Genomic DNA, 22,196 nt, shown 5'->3' with positions numbered 1-22,196 from the left:
GTTTGTATTTCTTTGTAGCTCATTTACACAAATGCACTTTTTAAATGCAGATTTTCAGCTACAATCAATCGTCGTATACTAGCTACGCTTTTGGAATTCAAGCGCTTTTACCAAAAAGGCTCATACTCTTTTAAATTCGCACTAAAATAAATGGCAATGGCTTTCGTGCGTTTATACACTTTTAGCTCATTTATGTAATATTTTGATAAGATTTTCAAAATTTGAGAGCTTTCACGAATAAAACATTTATGCTAAGACCTTACACAATTTTATTGTTCTTACTACTTATGAAAGCTCATTGCATCTAAAAGCTCTCATACTACTGCACTTTATAATAAAATTACTAAGCTAAGTATGTATATACTCTTGTCACTGGTCATACTTACTTCATTTAATGCCATGCAAAATCCTTTTTTTTTTTAATTTAAAAATTATGTAAAAAGAAAAAAACAACAGTTCTCCTGAAGTCTAATTGATCATTCACTGCTTAATGTGTTGCTCCTCTATATTCATTCTCCTCCTCCTCAACCTCCACCTAAACGAACCATTCATCCTTCTGTGCAGCACTGACAGCTGCGGCGGCTGCTGCTGCGGCCGCTGTATTTTGATTACCCACAGATATGTTCGTTTGATGGAGGCCCGCTGTTGCGACAGCAGCGGCGGCGGCCGGATTTGTATGTGAAAGATCTTGACCTAATTGACGGAATTTGCTAAGCACCAAATGGGACGGACTTTGGTGGCCATCTTCGATAAGTTGCGTAGAATGCTGTGGTACCCGTATGGTCCCGCAGGGTGATGCCAGTTTCCCGACGTCGGTGGCAGTTGTGTGTGTTCACGCGACAATGTGCCGCCATGATGATAGTGCAGATGCTTCGATGAGCCATTTGTTTCGGCGGTATGATGCACTGGAAAAAGAGTTGGGAGAGAGGACATTACTCTATTGCCGTATATATGCATAGTTGGGTGGTCCTAAAAAAATATCAACGTGATGGGGCATGGCTTTCATTCAGTTTTTGTTATTTTATGGCCTTATAACAATTATATTCAACAATTCTTATTGAGCTTGAGGCCGTTTGTAATGAAAAACTATTGTAGAAAATTAATAATAATTTTGAAAAAATGGTAGAAGTGATAACTATTTCGGAAATCACGTAAATTTCGGATGAGGATATGTGGTGATTTCCGAAATAGTTATCATTTGTACCATTTTCTCAAAATTATTGTTGCTTTTACACAATAGATTTTCTTTAAAAACGGCCCCAAGCTCAATAAAAATTGTTGAATATAATTTATTTTTTTTTTTTTTACGAACAAAATAAAGACAAATCGAAAATTAAAAAATTTAGGAGTCTGAAAAATCGTATGTTTTTAGAGCGGGATTCACAGTGCTTAGTTAAACGATTGTTAACTTTACCACCAACAAGAGTTTAACTTTGAATTTATTTATACAGAGTCACATAGTTTACTATGAAAATTAATATCGCTGAAAATATACAAATCTAAATATCAATACTTTTCTATTCCAATTTGAAATTCGTTCCACAAAAACAATTCAATTTCACAAGAGTTTAACTATGGTTGCATGCTGGTTCAAACTTTGTGAATTTGGCCCTTAATCGCAAAAATTCGACAAAACTTCATCACAATAAGTTTCAATACGCTGAATTACAGCTGGTCTAAGTTAAAGTTTTGTCGAAATTTCGCGCCTTTGAAAAATTTAAATTTTTTAAAACTCTGCTGGTATTTACTATTAAAAATTTTGTAATTTTATTGGATGTCTTTACTTTTTATAGAACAAAATAAAGGCGAGCATTATACAAAATTTAGCTGCCGATATTTTAAGGACCTCCCTAACGTGTACACACAAGTAGTATGAGTATATATGTATGTACATATATATGTAGATGACTCACTTTGTATTGCTGTATTTTGGTTGAGGTTCGCTTCATCCTGTCGTCGGCAAACGCATATCGAAATACCTACGATTACGGCGCTCAAAACCAGTACGATACCGACCACGATCAACACAAACCAAGTCATATCTACCCCGAAAACTGTGGCAGCTGTTTCGCCTAAAAGTAAATAAGGTATTGTACATAAATGTAAGAAAATAATGAAATGGACATTTCTACATTGAAAGCTTTATGCTTGGCAATCAACGAAGCTACTGACATTTTATCCTAACAAAGCTGAGAAAATATTTTTTTTTTTAATATTCGCCCACCAACTCAAGTCCCCTATTAATGAAATTTTTTTACACTTTTCCAAGTACTTAAACTGCTCTCCCTACTTAGGGAATGCATAATAAAGGCAGCTTACTAAATTACTAATTCAATTACAGTAATATTTTTTATACTCTATTGTCTCCTTCACACTTATACCTTTTCTGCTTTTATTTTATACTTACTTTGGCACACCGATTCATCAGAATTGTCACCGCAATGATTAATGCCATCGCAGAGTAAATCCGGACTTATGCAAAATTCACGCGCTGCACAAGTGAAATCATTGCAGGTGTGCTCTGTGAATTTGCATAAGAAAAATAGTGGTTAGACGTAGCATTAGAAGAAATGAAAAAAAAAACCAGTTAATAAATGAGTTAAGGCATTTGCATCAAGTTAAGTTTGAAAAGACAAAAGTAATGGCTATAAAACGAAAGATTGCTACCGTCTCTGCAGCTTCAGAGTCAATTAGTAGGTGTTATGAGTTCATTTGAATTTAATTTTTAAACGTATACATACTTGGATCCTTGACCGATGTTATAACCAGCTTGAAACCATTCGCATCTGTACCCCAATTATCGGTTACATATTTCAGTGTGACAAAGTTTGTGCGTGTCAATATGGAGCTAACTGTTTGTTTAGTATTGCGGCAGGAAATATCAACCTGAAAGTAAAAAAATAGAGAGGAGATGCGTTAAAAGTGCGTAATTCAAAAGTTAATTGAGAGTGAAGAAAATGTTTTATTATTCAGAAGTGGAATAAATGTATGCATATACTTTTAATCAATTTTTTTCCTTGAGTCCAGTAGCTCTGCAAATTGCTGAAGTCTTCATGATTTCGATCTGCAAATTTTGAATACAAAATTCTGTAAATGAAAATACCAAAAAAGCCGCTGAACTCTGAAAAACCTCGCAAACGGAGCAAAGACTAGAATTTATGGATATGCAGCCGAAATTTTCGCACCATCTATAGGAAATATGACCCTGTCAAGCTGTTGTATGCTATATAACTGATATCACCGCATTACAAGAACCAAGCACGAGGCTGCCAAAAATTTGCAATGAGCGACATCTACTAAAGCTTCTAAATGACGGAACACCAATTTAGTGTAAGGTTTTTGGTGGGCGGGGACTTCGATACCTTGAGCCCCATGCATTAAAACTGAGCGCAAGCTTAGACTAAATTTTTGCACTGATGAAGAGAGCTCTTGATTAAGAATTTGTACTGGAACTAGAGTCGGAGCTTAAGCTCACTTTTTATCCATGAGGCACCTTGTGTCATATTCACCTCCATCATAGAATGAATCGGCATACTCAGCACAAGGGCTAAATTCAATAAAGTCATATTTATGAGATCAGGGAGTGACTTTAATGCCGCGATGGGCACAAAAAGTATTAATGGTTCAAAACCCAGTCTTCATAACATTTTAGACAACGGAGAGAGGACTACCGACTTCACAACGGTTCCGATGAAAAAAAACATGGGTGCACTAAAGAAGCAATTACGTCCACGAATAAAAATGCAGAAACCAGTTCAGTAGTACGAAGTTCTTCGATCTAGACTAAGTCGACATGCTTAAAATAGTGTCTACAGCGTTTTTGGATTCGATCGGAATAAAAGGTTCCTTCTGCCATCAGAAATATTCGATACCATAATACCAGAGAATGTAGTATTCATGGAATTATATCTGGATTATTATTTATTATAACAAATTCCGGTCCGTTTGACCTTAATTGAACTCACATATGTATACGAGTACTCACTCGATTATGTACGCAAGTATGTGGGGCGTATAGCTGTTTTTTTCCGATTTAGCGCAACAGATTAAACCTCTCGCTGCGTCCTTTTGTATTTTACAGCTTTGGCATACATAGGAAATTAAGCAACCCGTATCCCTAGCATGCGCCTGACAGCCTAAAACGATGCTTTAAATATACAAATTGATTTTCAACGCTTAGCTTAACATTGTCTTTCAGCTTTCACTTTTTGCCAGCTATGCTTTTGCTGGCGAGTTTACATTTAAATCATGTCAATGGGGTGTTTCTCATTGATATGCGCTCTTATTTTGCTACACTATCCTACCCCTAGCCCACATGCACCCATAACTACACAGAATCTTGCACTCTCGCACCTACAATGCCTACTTCGTAACAATAGCAAAAGAAATTGAATCGAATGAGGAAGAGTATGGCTAAAAAAACCTTGAACTAAAAAAACCTAAAGAGCATAAAACTTGGCCAAAACGCCAAATGGAAGTAATAATGAAAAATCATAAAGCTGGCAAAAACGAAAGAAACAACAAAAAAGATAAAATAAAGAAACACAAAAAATAAACTTAAAAATCAAGCAAAATGAAGAGCAGCAGAAAAAAACTGCGAATGTATTAAATGAAATTGCGAGCGCATAGACAAGCAGATGAAAGGGGCCAAATTGGGATCAGAAAATCTCGAGCCTGCTACTGTCATAAAAGCTATAAAGGGATCAGCAGTATACACATAAACATACTTTTACATTCCTATACCATTGTATATAGATATATATTTACGCATACTCATACATGCAAACATCGCCTAGCTGCGAGAGGCGACAAATGACAAAATGAAGAAGAAAGTACCATTTTTTATGGCACAAACTGTGCTGCAGTCACTGAACTGGTTGTTTTAAATGAGTGCCAGTAAGAAGTATGTATACAAATGAACAGCCGCACATATACCCTGCCGGTAATTAAATTAATTTTAAAGTAATTTAGGATTTACTTTATTTTCAATAACAACTAATTGAAATTATCACTTTTTCCCCTGCAACGAACTGATTTATTTAACATGGCAATGACCTAGGAAGCAGTCAATTGTCCAACTCTCAACTACTTTAAAATGCATTTTAAATCACTTTACAGTCAGTATATTTCGTTTGAATACACTTTCGTTCTGCACTTCACAGATGCTTTTTCATACTTCCAACATTCAAATTGTTCCTTCGAGTAAAAAGAGTATCAAAATTCGAAATATTTACTCTCCACATTTGTTTTAAAGTAGTTTTCAATTAGTTGATTTAAAACAAGTATGAAAGTCTAAGTTCGGGCGAAGCCGAACATTAAATACCCGGCGCAAGTATTAAATATATGTTTTTCACCTTACCGAAAGCTACCGCTACATGATAAGCCGGGGTGTATCAATTTTGAGTAAATTAGCGACCTTAAATTTCGAAGTATTGAAGTTTCAAGCATTTCTGAAGTTTTGGTAAAGAATTGTTGCAAGCATCAATTTTGGATAAATTAGCCTTAATATTTACCGATTTATCGAAAATTTTGTATTTCTCTAAATTACCGATATAGGGGACGTAGGCGTGGTTACAGTCCGATTTTCAACACCAGCCTACCTTGGATAAATGGAAATCTACATGCTAAATTTCGTTGAAATATCTCAATTTTTGCTCGAGTTATCGTGTACACGGACGGACGGACAGACGGACAGATGGACTGACGGACAGACGGACAGACAGATATGGCGTAATCGACTTCTCTATTCATTCTGAGCATATATGTATACATTTGTCTATATCTATTTCGATTCGTTTTGGCTGTTACGTGAACAAAGTTAATATACCCTTGTGTACAAGTGCGCTCTGGTATAAAAATATTACTTGCCTGCGTAGTAGATATACATACATATAAACCTTTGTGCACTCACGGCGATAAACAGCAGTGACACAGAAAATTGCGAGACAGGATATTTTTAATACAAATACCATATATGTATGTGTGTACATATGTACATGTATGTACAAACAAATATGCCTATACACTCGTATATTCTGTGTGTGCGCCCGCGCGCTCATCTCAGCCTTTGTGCCTGTTGAGCTTAGCTTAGTATGGACATTTGCGGCTGCTCTATGACGGGTATATAAACAGCTTAAAATTCTAATTATAAAATAGACGCACACTATAACATTATTTATGTACATGTATGCATATGTATGCCTGTGTAAGATACTCATGCATATTAATATATACATACATATATGTATGTATATGCATGTATAAAATCATAACCAAAGACTGCTGCAAGCGGAAGGACAAAACTTGAGCAAAAAAAAAATCGTATATATGTATGGCTACATGCTAGGCCAAAAAGGCGAAGGACCACAATGCAGCAGGCGGCAAACAAAATATATCACCGGATAACAGAGAATTCACAGAAATTTTTGAATAATAAATAATCCACGAAATGCAAATGCTAAAGAGCAGCTACAACAGAACTTTAAAATTGAATAATAAAATGTTACGAGTAAGCCCCCAAGGCGTTAAAACGCTAGAATTAAATATAATTTTTAAGCAGGTGACACTTGAAAACCAAAAAGAATATTCCATATGATTTATTTAAATCCACCCAGCCGTTTCTGAGTGATCATACTACCTCAGTCGTTGTCGTCAAGCTCAACCAACGGAAAACCCAGAAAGTACGCAACTCCGATTGGGTTAGTGGTGGTGCGAGCTATGGTGGTGCGAGTCTCCCGAGGCAGACGAAGCACTGACTCGTCCACGTTAGGTGGTTGTGTTCCCAAAACGGTATTCACAGGTCCGCGAGTCGGTGTAGGTCGAGACCGACTGTGAATTGCTTACAGAGATTTGTGTTATGCCGCCTGACGAGGAGCATTTGAGCCTCATTGTGTAGATGGTGCTGAAGCGACATTAGAAGGCATCCGGTGGCTGTCCGTCGTGTTTTAGAAAGTCCGTAGCTTCGTCGTATAACGTCCAACCAGCGAGAAGGGTTATCGGCCAAGAAGACTCTCCTTTGTTGGCCGGTTTTCTCGGCTTGAGAAGTGGGACCACTCCTCCAATTTTTCAGATGTCCGGAGTAATGGTAGTGGCCATGGACAGGTTCAGGACCTTGGTAAGGTAACCTACTACCACAGGACCCACTTTTTTTTAGCATCAGCTTGCATATTCCGTCGGGTCCTATGAATTCGGAGGCTTTCATCTTATCGATGGCTCACCAGCGGTAAGGTGGTGAAAGAAAGACGCGCACTGCACGCTGGTAGTTTGTGCAGCCTTCTTATCACTCGACGTTTGGCTTTTTCCGCCAGAGGATGCAGCGTGAACTGTCTTATAAAGTAGCTCTCGCATCACTCCAGCCCAGATGAAGCAGGGACACCGAAAGAGATTTCCATTCTGTCGGGTTCGACAGTGAACTCACGGTTGACCAAAGGTACTTACACCAGAGGTAAAGTTGCAAATCTTCAGATGCTTTTCCCACTTCTTCCGCTTTTTTTCGTTCACAATTTGTCGAATCTCCGTGTTTAGATCCCTAATTCGGGGATTTCCGGGATCGCACTGACGAAGGTTGTCACGTCTATCTGCTCAGTCAAGCTATTCCCCAAGGATCGTTCGACAGGCTTCAGTGCCAAGGATCGTGGTGAGTTACAGTTAAATATAAATATTTTTGTGTGCCTTGGGAGACTGTTTGGAATGTAAGATGCAAGAGAGTTGTGGTGTTGCCTGCCGGCCATTTGTTGCGTGGTGCGCATTCCTGAACATGCCCTACAGTGACACTAGCCAAGGCTTGAATTGCAGTTGACTTATGTCACATTACGGTATAACGTGGACTGATGCACCGAGCAAATTGTTGGAGGAACTAGCAGTGGTTGGCGGTGACGTATAAGTTTCGCCCACCCAAACAGGGTTAGACCGCCGACCTTGGTCAGACCTTGGTCGGGTAAAACCCAACTCAGTAAATCTGGTAGATATACACGTGGTCGCGGCTATACTTGACACTATGGGTAGGTATAACCAAGGCATCGACTACTCCGCTCCTAAACGCACCTTCGACCGCTCTTTAAGGCCTAGATGGACGCAAGCTAGACAATAGGGTTGGCTTCGGAAATTTCTCTAAAGGATTGGGATTTGAATCAACCGTCGGCATTCCGGAAAACTACAGAGTTGATCAGTCAGAAGTTCTAGCTATAAAGAGGGTAGCTGTACGCGTTAACATACATGCCGTAACGAAGACTACAATAAACATCTCCTCAGAAAGTCAGGCGGCCATCAAATCAATGAGTGTCGTAATGCTAAGATCAAAAGTTGCAGAGAAATGCCTGAAAGCTCTTGATGATATCAGCCTTGTCTTCAAGATCAGCTTCATATGGCTTTCGAGACATAGATATTCGAGAAAATTGCAGGGCTGATGAGCTAGCCAGGAAAGGTACCAATCTTTCACAGCGTGAAAACAGTCTTCAATTGGGATACCAATGGCAAGGCGCAAATTTAGGTTTAGAAATATAGCATTATTCAAGAGGCCAATAGGCCATGGTTAGACAAGGGCACTCATATAACAACCAGACTATTATGACTGCAAATTGGTAAGAAAAAAAACAGAAGAACTGCTCAGCCTCTCAAGACAGTACTTTTCGATGGTCATGGAAGCAACAGTCGATCACTTCTATTAGGTAAACACTTCTTCAGATCCTGTGTAGGATAGCTTCAAAATGGTTCCACGGAAAATACTCACAGAGGCTCCATTGTTAGACAGTGGTATTACAATGGACCCGCCAGGTCTAAGCGAGTTGGCATTAACATAACCAAACAGAACCTTATAAGATTATAGATTCCCAATTATCCTAAACAGCCATCTCAGATAACAAGGGATCTTGAAAGGATACACTACAAAATATGACCTTACTCAGGGGTATTAATTTTCTTTTGGCGCCTTACCAAAGTTAATAGTTTCCAAAGTAAATCTACCAGCTAAACCATATTACTTACCCGCCCACTAAAACAAACATTGCGGCTAATTTTTCAAATCCACCACCACCTCAAGACACACCCCGTAAATCTTGCAACCGACAACAAATTGTCAGCTTCGTTGGCGCCTTTGAAGTTAAACGAACGTTGCAAATCGCCAGGAGGTTATATCAGTGTGCATACATTTATGCATATCTGTATGAGAGGGTGTGTGTGTGTGTGTGTGTGTTTGTCTGCCCTACATTTACAACTACAATCATATAGATGCACCTAAACATGGTTACAACCATTCGTCATTGGCATAGCTGGCTAGCACTGCAATAACTGCCATGGCTCAGCGCTGTGCTGTTTTTCACATTTCTGCTGCAACAGCAACAAAATGTTGCAAGCAAGCCAGAAAGCGGGAGAGCACTCTGATAGTAAGAAGTGCATACATAAATGCCTTGTAAGAAGAATGAGTTAAAAACAACGGTGAAAATGGCAACAACAAAAACAGTGACAAATGTATAATGTGAACAAGGAAGTGGTTGGGTGTGGTAATGTGGCAACTGTTGCAATTTGTTGCAACAAATATGCGATCTAGTGTGGATTTTGCACCACACACACACACACACACACACACACACACGCGTGGGGACACATTGCACAGCACAGCCTGCAGGCTAAATTTATGATGCAGCGCCAACTTGGCTTCTATTGTCAGTACATATTTATGTATGCACATTAGGGTGGTAAAAAAAAATGCATGTGAAAAAAGTAAAGTCCGAATTTGAATGCTCTCGAAAATCTATACCCCTGCTTTTTTATCTTGAAGTCAAAAAATATTTATGTAGGTAGAGGTCCTCAGAGAAAGCGTATCAAAATGGTGCTTTCAGCACTAATTGGATCCGGGTCGGGCGACGTTTCTACCAACAGAGACAACCAAACAACCAAAGAAAGTTGATATTAAAAAATTTTAAGTAAACAATTGGGTATTATTATGGATTTCTCCTGAAGAGAAGCAGAGTTTGCCGATCAAAACGTATTGATTTTCAAGCATTATTTACTATTTTTACGAAAAATGTCTTTTCCCATATAAAATACTTGGCAAATGTTGAGCGAGCTCTAAATTCTTTTTGATTTCACAATAAAAACAGGGGTATATTTCTCGGTGTAGAACAATCCTAGGGGGTGAGAGCATTCAAATTTCAACCTTAATTTTTTTTTTGACCACCCTAATGTACACACATATTCAAAAAATGGAAACCTGTGTGTGTGTGTGTGTGTGTAAACATTTTGTAGATCATGATGAAGCCGATAATATTTTTTCTCAATTTTTGTGTTTGTTGTTGCTGCAGCTGCTGCTTGCTACTAACGCTGCATAGCTGGAAGCTAAAAAAAAATATCAAAATCAAAATGCTATGATGACTCTGTCTCAGGCGGATGCCACACGCCATGACAGCGTTCCCTGATGTTAGCTACTATTATGCGTGCTTTTGCTGTTTTATTATTGTTTACTGCTGCTACTTCACCTTTTCCGCATGGCGTGTGGCTACTCCTGCTTGCACAATTTCGCTATTGGATTGTTACGCTTCCTGCTGCGCTGCTGCCGGCGTTGCTGCTGTTGCCTCCTCTGTTGCTCTTATAATGGCCCTGCTGTTGCATGCACGAATACATAGATGCTAATGCTGATACGATGATATCGCGCACGCTTGCGCTCTCGTTCGCTTGCTGCTTGCTTATCCACCTGCCTAGTTCTTGGCTGATTGCTTGACTGGCTGCTGTGAGGAGGGGATTAGTAAAATGTGTGTTGAGCATCGTTGCAATCTCTCAGCATTGCTTTTTGCATTTATTTAGCTTATTTTTCTTTTTTAAAGAAAATTTCTATATCCTGGAAATACCGCAATAATGCTGTTTTGTTTTTACCTACTTGCAGAGGCTGACAGGAGCAGCACTGATTCGCTGCTTCGCGGAATTCGTTTTGACTCAGCAAGTGAATGTGCACTCCTATGTATTGCTCTGTGTAGCAGTGATATATTTTTAGATATTCAGTCGCATGTACATTGCCCATTAGAAAAAAAAAAGAAATAACGGTACTGTTCTCCCGCCCGATTTATAAAATTTATTATATTTTAAGACTTCTGCCAAAATATGTAGTTTGGAATAATTTGTTCAAAATTTTTATTGAGCATGAGACCCTTTTATTTGAAAAACTTATTGTTGAAAAAACAACAATAGTTTATAGCAGTTTTTTCTACAAAAGTTTTTTCAAATAATGTTTAATATGATTTATATTAGGCCAAAAAATAACAAAAAACGAAAAGTATTTAAATTTACGTGAGCTGGACCGATTCTGAGGCGTTGTTTTCTTTTACTTGACAACTAGGAAAATCGGCAAAGTAAAGTAGCGTTACCACTGACAGTTCCACCTTTGTTCTCTACGTCGTGTAATTCTCGTGAAACTTTTTTTGGTGAGACACCCTAATGTACATATGTGTGTATATGTACAGATACTTGTACATTTGTAGGTTTATATATTTCTGCAGTGTATTCCAGGCGGAAGTGGCTGCTATCAAGGAGGTGGTGGGTTCACTATATTCTGATAGCCAAGTGGCTATTAGGGCCTTGAATTCGTTGGAGGTGTGCTCTAATTTGGTTAAGAAATGTCTGCTCTCTCTTTTGGTCGCATCGGCGTACTTCTGTATTAGGCTTATTTGAGCTCCGGGTCACAGCGACATTGAGGGGAACTGTGTGGCTGTCGAACTGTCCAGGGAAGGTACTCGTGAAACGCCATCGCCGGATAAAGAGCGGCTGGGGGTGCCATTGATCGCTTGCGGTAACCCTCTTGGATAGATGGGCCTCATTTCGGCTTAGCGAGCGCTGGGCGAAAGCCACGACATGCGCGATCGCAAGGTCCTTCTGGCCGAGGGTGGACTTAGTGCGGTCGAGGGCATTCCCCACACTCACAAAGCCACAGCTCTCACTTCTGTTGGGGGTTTTAACGGCTCACTCTCCAATCTGTATACACGCATTAAAGCTGAACATACTACTGGACTCCGTAATCGGAGTTGCCTGGAAGTTGACGAGTTGTAACCACCTCCATACCACCTTCCTGGATGCCCAGCGTTTGCGAGGCTAAGGTTGAAGTACTTTGGCTCTCACATCCTAAATAGCCCCGATGAGCTCTGAGATATTGAGATTAGCCGAATTCGTAAATACATAATCGGCTCGGGGCGTTTGATCGATACAATTTAGGGTGCCTTTCAGAATTGTGGTATCACAAAGGACCATCTCAAGTTGTATAAATACGCTCCGGTTACACCTTACCTAAACTCACCTAACCAACCGGTATACGACAGCCATGATAAAACTAAGTGTACATGCATTGCAACAAAAATCACTGAGACTTGTGGGGACTTGTGGTTAGATAACCACTTTCTCCACCCACACATGTTCCCAAGAATTCTAGGCTCCTTTGACATAGCTAAATCATACAAACTTATTACCCTTACTTTCTCCATTCTCAAAACAATAGGGATACTGTTAGACCTCCACATTAGGCACAAACTGAGATTATCTACTCCCCTACATCGCACTCAATCAACTTATTTCAAAGGGAAATCAAGTAATTTGGCTTTACGGTGTCTGGTTAGAAAGATCGAAATCGCCTTTGAGGCTGGCCGCAGGGAGGGGTTCGCTACCCCATGCTCTGGTCATTTATAGTAGACGACCTCCTATGCAGATGATCTGGTTATTATGGTAAGAGAAAAGCTCGGCAGTTCGGACTTTACATGTGCCGCTTATCGTGTGGGATCAAAATGGTGAGCCATTTACAACAACGTATAAATCAAACCTTGGCTCGGCCACTCGTGGACGGACATTGCTGGAATACTGCGATGGGGTGATATATCTAAGGATTACGCTAGATAAAGAGACTTAATTGGAACCACCTTTGTGAAGAAACTGTGGTCAAAACCACAAGGGCAATAGGGATCTGCAGAAGACTCTTTGTCACTGGATCAACAAGAACTTGCTCTACTGCGGCTCTAGAGTTTCATGCAGGTTTCCAAGTGAAAATACCCGATCGCGCATATTTATTGGGCAAATGGGGACTCCATTGATCCCATTGCTACACGAACGGCTCAAGGATCGCAGACAGGGCATGTGTTGCAGATGTCTATGGGCTCGACATCAAACTTGTAATTCCCATGGATAGATGGCTCACAGTGTTCCAGTCTGAAGTCTTAGCAATCCTAACTTGCGCCAAACTAAACCTTGCAAATAGTGTGAAGGGCGCTCATCTAGTTATATTTTCAGATAGCCAAGCTACCAACCACGCCCTCACAAAAAGGTGCATGAAATCCAAACTTGTTTAAGACTGCTTTAGCATGCTTCAAATTCTTGCAGAAAAAAATTAAATAACCCCTTGTTGGGTGCCAGGCCACTATGGGATCGTAGGAAACGAGATCGCTGACGAGTTGGTGCGAGGAAGATCTCTAACTGCACTTTTAGGACTAGAACCATTCTGTGGTCTCAGTGGAAGAGAAAAACTAAAGCAGTTTTACCATGTTTAGCATCTAGCTTCAGGAGCATTTTGATTGCCTCGCGTGTTTTGAAATTTTTTGTTTTTTGTCGCACGGTGTTACTTAATTTTTTTTTAATTCGCTAAAAAGTACAGAATCACAACATCAAATCCCCCTATTATTAATTTTCTAGAAAATCCTTTTTTTAGTTTAATCCTCCATATTGAATCAGGTATTACATTTTTTTTAAATTTCGATATCAAATTCTGATTTAAGTGCCATCAAAAGCACCCATATATAAATTTTTAATCCATTTTTTTAATTCTTATCCATCGCCATTTTCGATCCGCAATTTTACTTTACAATTCTGATACCAAATTCGGGGTTAGGACATAAAAAACTCTCATATACATATAAACTCTCATTAAAATCCAAGCTTTTTTTCAAAGTTAAGTCCGCCAGTTTTTAAGTAGCACGAATTTTGTTTCCTCTTGAGTGTTGGCAGAATTTTGACCAAGAAATCAAGTCTCCGGTCTCAGTGTGTACTGTGCAAGTGCAGTGGAGACGCTAACCACAATAATAGCGAGCGTCTCCGACAGTCGAACTAGTTCGCATAACCTAAATATTTTATGCTTTGTCTTCTAACATTGCAAAGGAAGGGCAAAAAAGGCTGCAATATGTAGCAGTAGACTCAGCACGGCGCATAACTCGCAAGGGGAAAAGCCTTGAAATAGAAATGAATGAAAGCTGCAAAAATGGAAATAAAAAAAAAAAAATACAAAAAAATACTTAGTTGCCCGATTTAATGTTAAAAATCTAAGAAGAACAAATGCGCTCGGAGTACTTAAATTTTTATTTTTTTGCCATTATTATTTGCTGCTTTTGTGCTTATTGCAATGCTTTGCTTGTTTTGTTTTTGCTGTTGTCTCTGCTGTTGTTGTCGATGGGCTTGTTACTTAAGCCAGTGTTATTGTACGTTTGCTATTACATTAAAATGTGCTCCAAAGCTACATATACATTGCAGGCTGCACTCATATACAGGGTGTGCTAGACCAACCGTCCACTCCGTCCACCGAAAGCGCAAGAATGTGAGCTACCAAGTTGGAGATGCTTTATCTTTTGGCCGTATTACCGACTTCGGGTTCCGACCGGAAGTGGGTTAAACAAACCGGAAGTCAATTTTTTTTTTTTAATTAGACATACATGTTTTTACCAAAGATTCGGATTCTGAGTACAAAAATACATAACTTTTGTCAGAAGCCTATTTTCCGGTTAAAAAAGGGACTTCGTTTAGGACTTCCGGTCGAAACCCAAAGTCGGTAAAACGGCCAAAAGATAGAGCATACCGACTTGGTAGATTTATTATTTTTTGCGTTTTCCAATAAAAAACACTTTCCTCCATCGTAAAAGAGGTGGTTGGGAGGTATAGGACACCCTGTACAGTGTATACATACATACATACGTATGTACATAGTTACAAGCACGCATTAGAAGTTCTCTTTAGCTATTGTAACAGTTACTGTTATTTTCTCGCGTTTGTATTGTCATATATTTTTTTTTTTTGCTGTTTGAAAAGCTTGGCTGGCTGGTCTCTAATACCTTGCAAAATTTTTCTTTGCTGCAACATTCAAAAATGAACTACTCGCAAAGAAAACAAAGGCTTAACACAGCGAACTTAATACAAAGCCGATAGGAAGGAAGTTCGCATTTTTTGGCATTTTGTATTTTCTTTTCATTATTTTTTCGCATGCATTCATGCTTTCTTGCAAGTTCAGAGTCGCTTCCCCTTGCATATTTATTTCCATATAGTTATACAAGCGAGTGCGTAGTTGGTGATGGTGAAGGGGGACGGTGTTGGTGGCCTTGTGTCCTTCCTAACCTAACCCAGGTCAGGCCGTGGCAGCTTAGTTGCAGCTGCGGTATAGGGCATGCGCTGCATTAAATGTTGCTTTTTACGCAAACTAATGTACGTACGTACATATTTACTTTTAAGGCTTCGTTTTTCCTTTGTTTTAATATTTTTAGAAATATTTTTTTCTCATTTAGCTCGCTTGCCTTTACGTTTATTACTTTTGTGTGAGTAGAATGGAAAAAGTGTGAACACAAAGAAAATCAGCGTGTAATANACAAAAAATAAGTTGCCACATTATAGTAAGCAAGGAACTAAAATCACTTACTAACGACACCTAAATTCATGTTTACATAAAAACAAACCAGTAAAATTTGTTCTGCGCCAAAAAAATTAAAGTTTGTCGAAAATCTTAAAATTAAATTTTTCTGTAAATACTTTTGGGTTGTTCACACTTGACTGGTTATCAGGTTATCTGGTTAAAACATTTTATTCTGTAGATAGTGTATGTAATTGCTGTAAACTGAATAACAAATACAACCACATAACCAGATAAGCAGATAACCTGATAACCAGACAAGTATGAACAACCCATTTGTAATTCCTTTAGATTTGGCCGGCGTATCAGATGTCACTAGTTAGCTACCCCATGCATTTTCAAACAGTCGACTCCCGAAAATGTTCTCAGGGACTTTCTGTAAATATGGCTTATGCGTATAATTTGATTAATTTTTATTTCAGTGGGTCTCCTCGAATTCAGAATCGACATCAAGGGCCATGTCGATGTTCAATTCCAGTTAGACATCAGATCATATGGCCATTTGGTATGACATACATATGTCTTCCGTCATTTTCAAAATATTGTCGATGGTTCCAAGTATAATATGTGCCACCAAAATATTTCTAACACTCTTTCGTTTGACACCCATATTTTAATATTTCTTATAACATGTGTATAATTTAATGAAATTAGACTTTTCAAACATGTGGCAACCTTATTTAAAATGTAGCTGCGAAACCTGTAGCTGTCACCTATTTTAATATTTCATATAACGTGTGTGTAATGTAATTAAATTTCTATTGTCAAACAGGTGGCAACCCTCTACAAAATAAAGCCTCGCCGAGAAGTACTGTTTCATACCCATTTTTTAATACCACATATATGTAGCTTGTGTATAATTAAATTAAATTGGAGTTTTCAAACAGGTGGCAACCCTCGGTAGAATATAGCTATAAACCTTCTCCCTGCCGAGACGGACCGTTTGATATCCATATTTGATATAACTAGTGTATAATTTAATTAAATTCGACTATTCAAACAGGTGGCAACCCTCTTCAAAACATAGCTACAAACCTTCTCACTGCCGAGACGAACACGGAAGTATGCGCGTGTCCACAGTACGGATGCAAAATGAACTCACGATTAGTGATTGATTCAAAGACTACAGCTAATCACTTCGAAAGAGTTTGTTGTGCCGAATTCTTTATTAAAACAAATCATTAGGCTTGCAGAAGTGATTTCCTATATCTCTTGTAAACTGATTGCGAAAAATCAAAGTTCTAATGGTCTAATTTATACTGATTCTACATTCTTAAATGTCGTCAAATTTTAAAAAACAAAATTTTCAAAACTTTAAACAACTTCTCTCTGATGATAGGTGACTTCGTTTATAGCTTTCCTGATCTCATACGCTGATCAATGCACGATATTGGCGTCTAGAAATGACGTAATCTTTCTGGCTTCTTCACCAAAATGAGCCTAACTCTCTCTCTCTCTCTGAGAAATTTACGAAAACCACCTTCACTACCAGTGCGAAAAAGGTCAAACCCCAATTGGAAATTTACGTCACTGGCACACTAATTCCGACTGTGAACAAGCCGAAACACCTAGAAGTTACTATCGTCAGCTTGATCTCTGTCTCAGCGGACACAACCGCAATTGCCAATTAAGTACAGAGCAGCAGCGTCCTTAAGTTGCTCGCCGGCAGAACTTGGGGCAAAGGCAAAAGAAGCATTGTTGGTAACACACAAGGCAGTTGGAAAATCGGTCCTAAACTACGCAACGCCAGATTGGTCACCGGGGGCTAGAAGTCACAGTAAAATGTAGCTACATAGATGGCACAACCTGATTCCGGCATACTCGAGCACCCGAATAGGCACTTGCTAACAGCTGTACTTTATTTTAGGCACGCCAGAAAACATCCTTACGACATAAAATCCGAAACTCACAGAGCGACCCTCATTATCTTTACCAAAACTCACCCAGGCCGTCAACGGAATTCTACGTTAATATGGCACTATCACAGACTGGATACTGTAGAAGATTGAACTTTTGCTTATCCATACTAGCCGCTGGCATATTCAACCTTATGTCTCGGATGTAAAGGTTCACCGCGTGACATTAACTACCTTCTCATATGCCTCTTAAGTGCACTCAACTGCTATATCTCTGTCTTGGGACCAACTTCGTCGAAACAGCACGTATCTTGAGCCTATCGTTAGTTGAGCTTTACGGCAACGATTGAGCTGATCTAGGCAAGGTTTAGTAGCTCATAGTGGCCGTCCCTTGGTGTGCATAACTAATATGAAAAACTTCCCAAAACGCCTCCGTTGTTCAAAATAGGCGTAATGCCATTTTGGGGTCATTCCCTTGTCCGATATACACGATGCATATTGGAAAAGGACATGGGCTGAATTATTGGGAAGAATATTATAGTAGACTGCAGTTTTTTTAATAGAAACAAAACTAAGTATGTTCTAGAAACACTTGCTTTGACCAACCTAAAACCTTTACCTCATTAAACTATAACAGTAAAGATAAACTTGTCGGGTCTACGAAATAAATTACGTCAAGCAACAAGGACGAAAAATAAATTTCTCATTTATCAAAAACATATACATATATTTATATTTCGTTTCCCGTTAAGCTGCTTGTTAGCGAATACAAAGGCAAAGGGCAGCAAAGCTTAAGCTGAAATTTGTCAGTGAGTAGCAGCTTTCAAGGCAGGCTGAAGTTGAGGGCGATAGTAGCATAAAACAAAAAAAAAAAACCGAAAATAAAATAAAAACTACGGTCGCTAAAGCATCATAAAGTTTGTACTTAATTTTTGCTTATTTTCTTGCATAAAGCTCATTTTGTTATTTTCTCTCACTACTTTGCACAGTTTTCACCCATTTTGTAATTTTTTATTTATTTATTTTTTGAATACAAACTACTTTTCAGTTGCTCGTACTTTCCTTTTGCTCAATGCATTCACCCTTTCCCCCGCGCGCGCCTTTTATTCGTACATTTTTTTGCACTCGCCGCGCATTTACCTACTTAACACTTTAGCACAATGTTAAGTTCAAGCACATTTAAGTATACTGGGTATTGTGCATAAATATATACATATATATATATATATATACTTTTTTTTTGCGTGCTTTGTACTAACTACCATTTTTGCATTTTATTATTTTTACGCATTTTGTTTTGCGACCCACAATTTACACTTTCATATTTCTTTGTGTCTTCCCCTGTAAAGTATTTCTCTATACGTGGGGAGCAATCCGAAAAATCTTATGTAACAGCCGCGAGCCGTTTTGCAGTTTTAAATGCTTAAAAGTGTTAAAGTTGTTAAAAGAAAAAAAAAAACAAATTAAAAAAAAGCCACGGCTTGAACAAGGTTACTTATTATGCATGCAAATGGCCTCAACTAAATGTTAGCAAAATTAAATTTTTTGTTTGGAGGTAGAACTTAATGATAATGTGAATGTCTGAGAATTATTCATGACTTTATTTAAATTAAAAAATTTAAAAATGTTTCATTCATGAGATGCAAATGGGTCTTTGATTTTCAGGTTGACTTGGCTTATGAAAAGTGAATGCAGATACAAGACCGCTTAAAGTCTTAACTTCACTAAACCCATTTCACTCATTTGGTGTCGGTTCTAAATACAAATTTTGTTTATAATATGGCTTCTCATTTTTTTAAATGTACTTCGAACAGGTAGTAACCTTAATAGCAAATATTTTCGAAGTTAAGTTTTCTAAAAAATTCTTTTTGCCATTAATATTTCAATAATTCGTTTAATTTGTGTATCAGTAAAATAAATTCGACTTTTTAAACAGGTGGCAACCCTCTTTAAACGTATTTTCCAACTAAAATCATTTTCAGGGACCGAACATAACAGTTATTGATGAAAACTGCCATGGAAAATTTCACTATGAGGGAAATGTTCTACAACAAAGTGATTCCGAGACCGAGACTCAAATTTGAAAATAAATTTTTATGCAAAATTAAAAAAAAAATAACAATTATTTTTGATTTTTATATTATAAATCCAAAATAACAATTATTTTTGACAGTTATCAATAAAAATCAGTCAGTGACTTTTACTTTTAAAAGTTATCAATATAAATCAGTCACCGACTTTTTACTTTTTTAAATCATTCGTTTAAAAGTCATTAACATTTTTCGCAGTTAAGAAAGTGTTGGGAAACAAAAGTTTACTACGACTTTTACAAATGACTTTTATAAGTATAATTTAAAAAATCAAGGTCAGTGACTTATTTTTATTTATGACTCTTATAAATAAAAGTCTATGATAACTGTTATGTAAGACATATAATTTAAAAATCAAAAATACATGTTATTTGCAGATTATTTAGACAAAATTCAAAAATAATTGTTTTTTTTTTGGATTTATAAAATAAAAGTCAAAAATAACGGTTATTTAAGGGGTAATTAAATAAAAGTCAAAAATAATTGTTAAAGAGCGATTTTTTAATAAAAGTTCTAACTGTTAATAAAGATTAAAGAATACTGATATATAAGATTAAAGAATACTTTAAAATTGAAAGGATGCTTTATTTGGCTGACCGATTTCATAAGGCCACTTTAAAGTTAAAGGTGTCCAAAAAGGCTATTTAGTTAAATAACCAAAATGGAAATTTAAATGACATAAAGTTCCCTTTTGTAAGAAAAAAAAGGTATGTCATTTTCGTAGCATAATTACATATTTATGACGATGAGCTGATGCAATATTGCCGATATCAGCATTGCCAACTTTGTTGTTTTCATTTAAGTGAACCTTTTTTTATTATTCAATTGCCATTGTATTATGAAAACAGTTCTTGTTTAAAGTACATTTAAATTACACTTTAAATTACACTTTAACTAAAAGGAAAGTTATGTAAAAGGAACTTTATGTGTTTCATTATGAAATTGACCCTAAATATCAAAATGGTTTTGAAAATACTTCTTTCTTAATCTATGTGCATGTAGGAGGGCTATCACTTATTTGCTGCTACTGCTGTTGGCTTTCTTAAAGCAGCTTTGTTGCACAATAGCACTAATCTCAAAAGCACATACTCACCAGTGTTGCCATTTTGGTACTTTTGGAGCTAGATTTAGCTCTTTATTTTTCTATTTAGCTCCGAAAATTGGGTTTTAGCTCCATTGAAATTTAGCTCTTTTCAAATTTATCTAGCACTTTTTAGCTCCAGAAAGTTTTAGTTGTATTTGGTCAAACACAAAACTTAAGCGTTGATAAAATGGAAAATTTCGAGATGCAGTGTATCCACCATAAACTCTTGGATCTAGGTTAAAGAAATCAAAAATTAATTAAAAGAATTTTCTGATAGCGCGGATTTTGTTTTACCTTACAAATTTTACCTTTAAGGAGACCTGGAAGTATAACTTTCCAGAAAAGTTTTGCGAAAAAATTAATCAATTCAAATATCTGAAATTACAGACTTTAACAGTTTGTAAGGTACTTTTAGTTCACTATTTATAAGTGCTATAGCAACGAATTCGAAATATATGCACCTTATTTTGGCTTTAAAAGATTTTTTCAGCACTTAAATTTATAAAATTCATTGTTTTTATTAAAATTGCCGAAAATGTAAAAACAACCTTACGTCAATAAATGCTCAACCTAAAAAAGAATATTAGCTACAATTAGTATTATTTAGCTCTTTTTAGCACTTTTTTCGACCGTTTTAGCTCCAAACGAAATTTTTCTCTGGCAACACTGATACCAACAGTCAAATGAGCGTACACACTTACACTTATACAGTTGCACATATTCATATGTAGATATTATATACATACATACATATATAAAAGTAAGAGTGTCCCTTTAGGAAATGTGAAAATTCCGGCATGCTTAACGAAAACATTCCTCTTTGTTGGACAGTCCATTTCTTTTTAGCACAGGGATAAGGCATGTTTCCACTTTAATTCCAAGCGAAAGCTTTACTCACGCTTTCTGTTAAGGTGCGGTTAAACGTGGCAATGGAAGCGTTTTTTCTACGCGTTTCGCTGCCAAAAGGCGAAATCGAAAGTATACTTTCCCGTGTAAACAGCCAGAGAGTCCTTTTTGAGGATTTGCAGAAATCACCCTCCGGAAATAAAAATTGCAAGGTGTAACTGCAACTGAAATAACGCAAATCGCATTCCAGAAATAATTTCAACTTGCTCGTGTGACGCGTTTTTTTGCGAATTTGTATAAAATTATAAAACTGTTGAATAAAATATGAAAAATACGTGCCAATTAATTTGTTCTTCTGATAAGGAGCACATTTTGGCAGATTTAGTAAATTTTTCAGGTCATTAATTTTGTTATAAGCATAAAAATGTCTGGTAACATAATTGAAAGTGGACTTGTCTGCATTCAGCGTGTAAACAGGCAAAAAGTAGTATCCCTTTTGGAAATTCTTGAGTTTGACAGACTTTTGAAAACGACTTGCACTTGCCACGACTAACAGCTACTTTAAAAGCGAGCAGGAAGTAGGGTAAATTTTTGAACTTATTCGGAGTTTCCGCGAGAAGTGAGAAAGAATATATCAATTTTAAGTTCTTCCAAGAAGCATTCATCATTTTCCAACAGGGATACGAGTG

The 22,196-nt window shown here is 37.4% G+C and overlaps 1 protein-coding gene across 1 annotated transcript in view; it reads right to left on the bottom strand.

Annotated features, from left to right (window-relative positions):
- Positions 1-22,196, bottom strand: part of loaf (low-density lipoprotein receptor domain containing lost and found) — a 75,189-nt gene that overhangs the window by 1,102 nt on the left and 51,891 nt on the right. The window contains exons 5-8 of the mRNA XM_017618215.1: positions 2,742-2,886; positions 2,408-2,521; positions 1,914-2,072; positions 387-905 (exon numbers count right to left, since the gene is read on the bottom strand). Of these exons, the coding sequence (XP_017473704.1) occupies positions 694-905; positions 1,914-2,072; positions 2,408-2,521; positions 2,742-2,886 (630 nt within the window). The 3' untranslated portion in view covers positions 387-693. The remainder of the gene's footprint in view (positions 1-386; positions 906-1,913; positions 2,073-2,407; positions 2,522-2,741; positions 2,887-22,196) is intronic.

The sequence above is a fragment of the Rhagoletis zephyria genome, unplaced genomic scaffold, assembly GCF_001687245.7.
Source record: "Rhagoletis zephyria isolate East Lansing unplaced genomic scaffold, Rhagoletis_zephyria_1.1 Rzeph_scaffold_01577, whole genome shotgun sequence".
Classification (NCBI taxonomy): domain Eukaryota; kingdom Metazoa; phylum Arthropoda; class Insecta; order Diptera; family Tephritidae; genus Rhagoletis; species Rhagoletis zephyria.
Note: the sequence above shows the minus strand (reverse complement) of the source record. Positions and strands in the feature narration are given on the sequence as shown.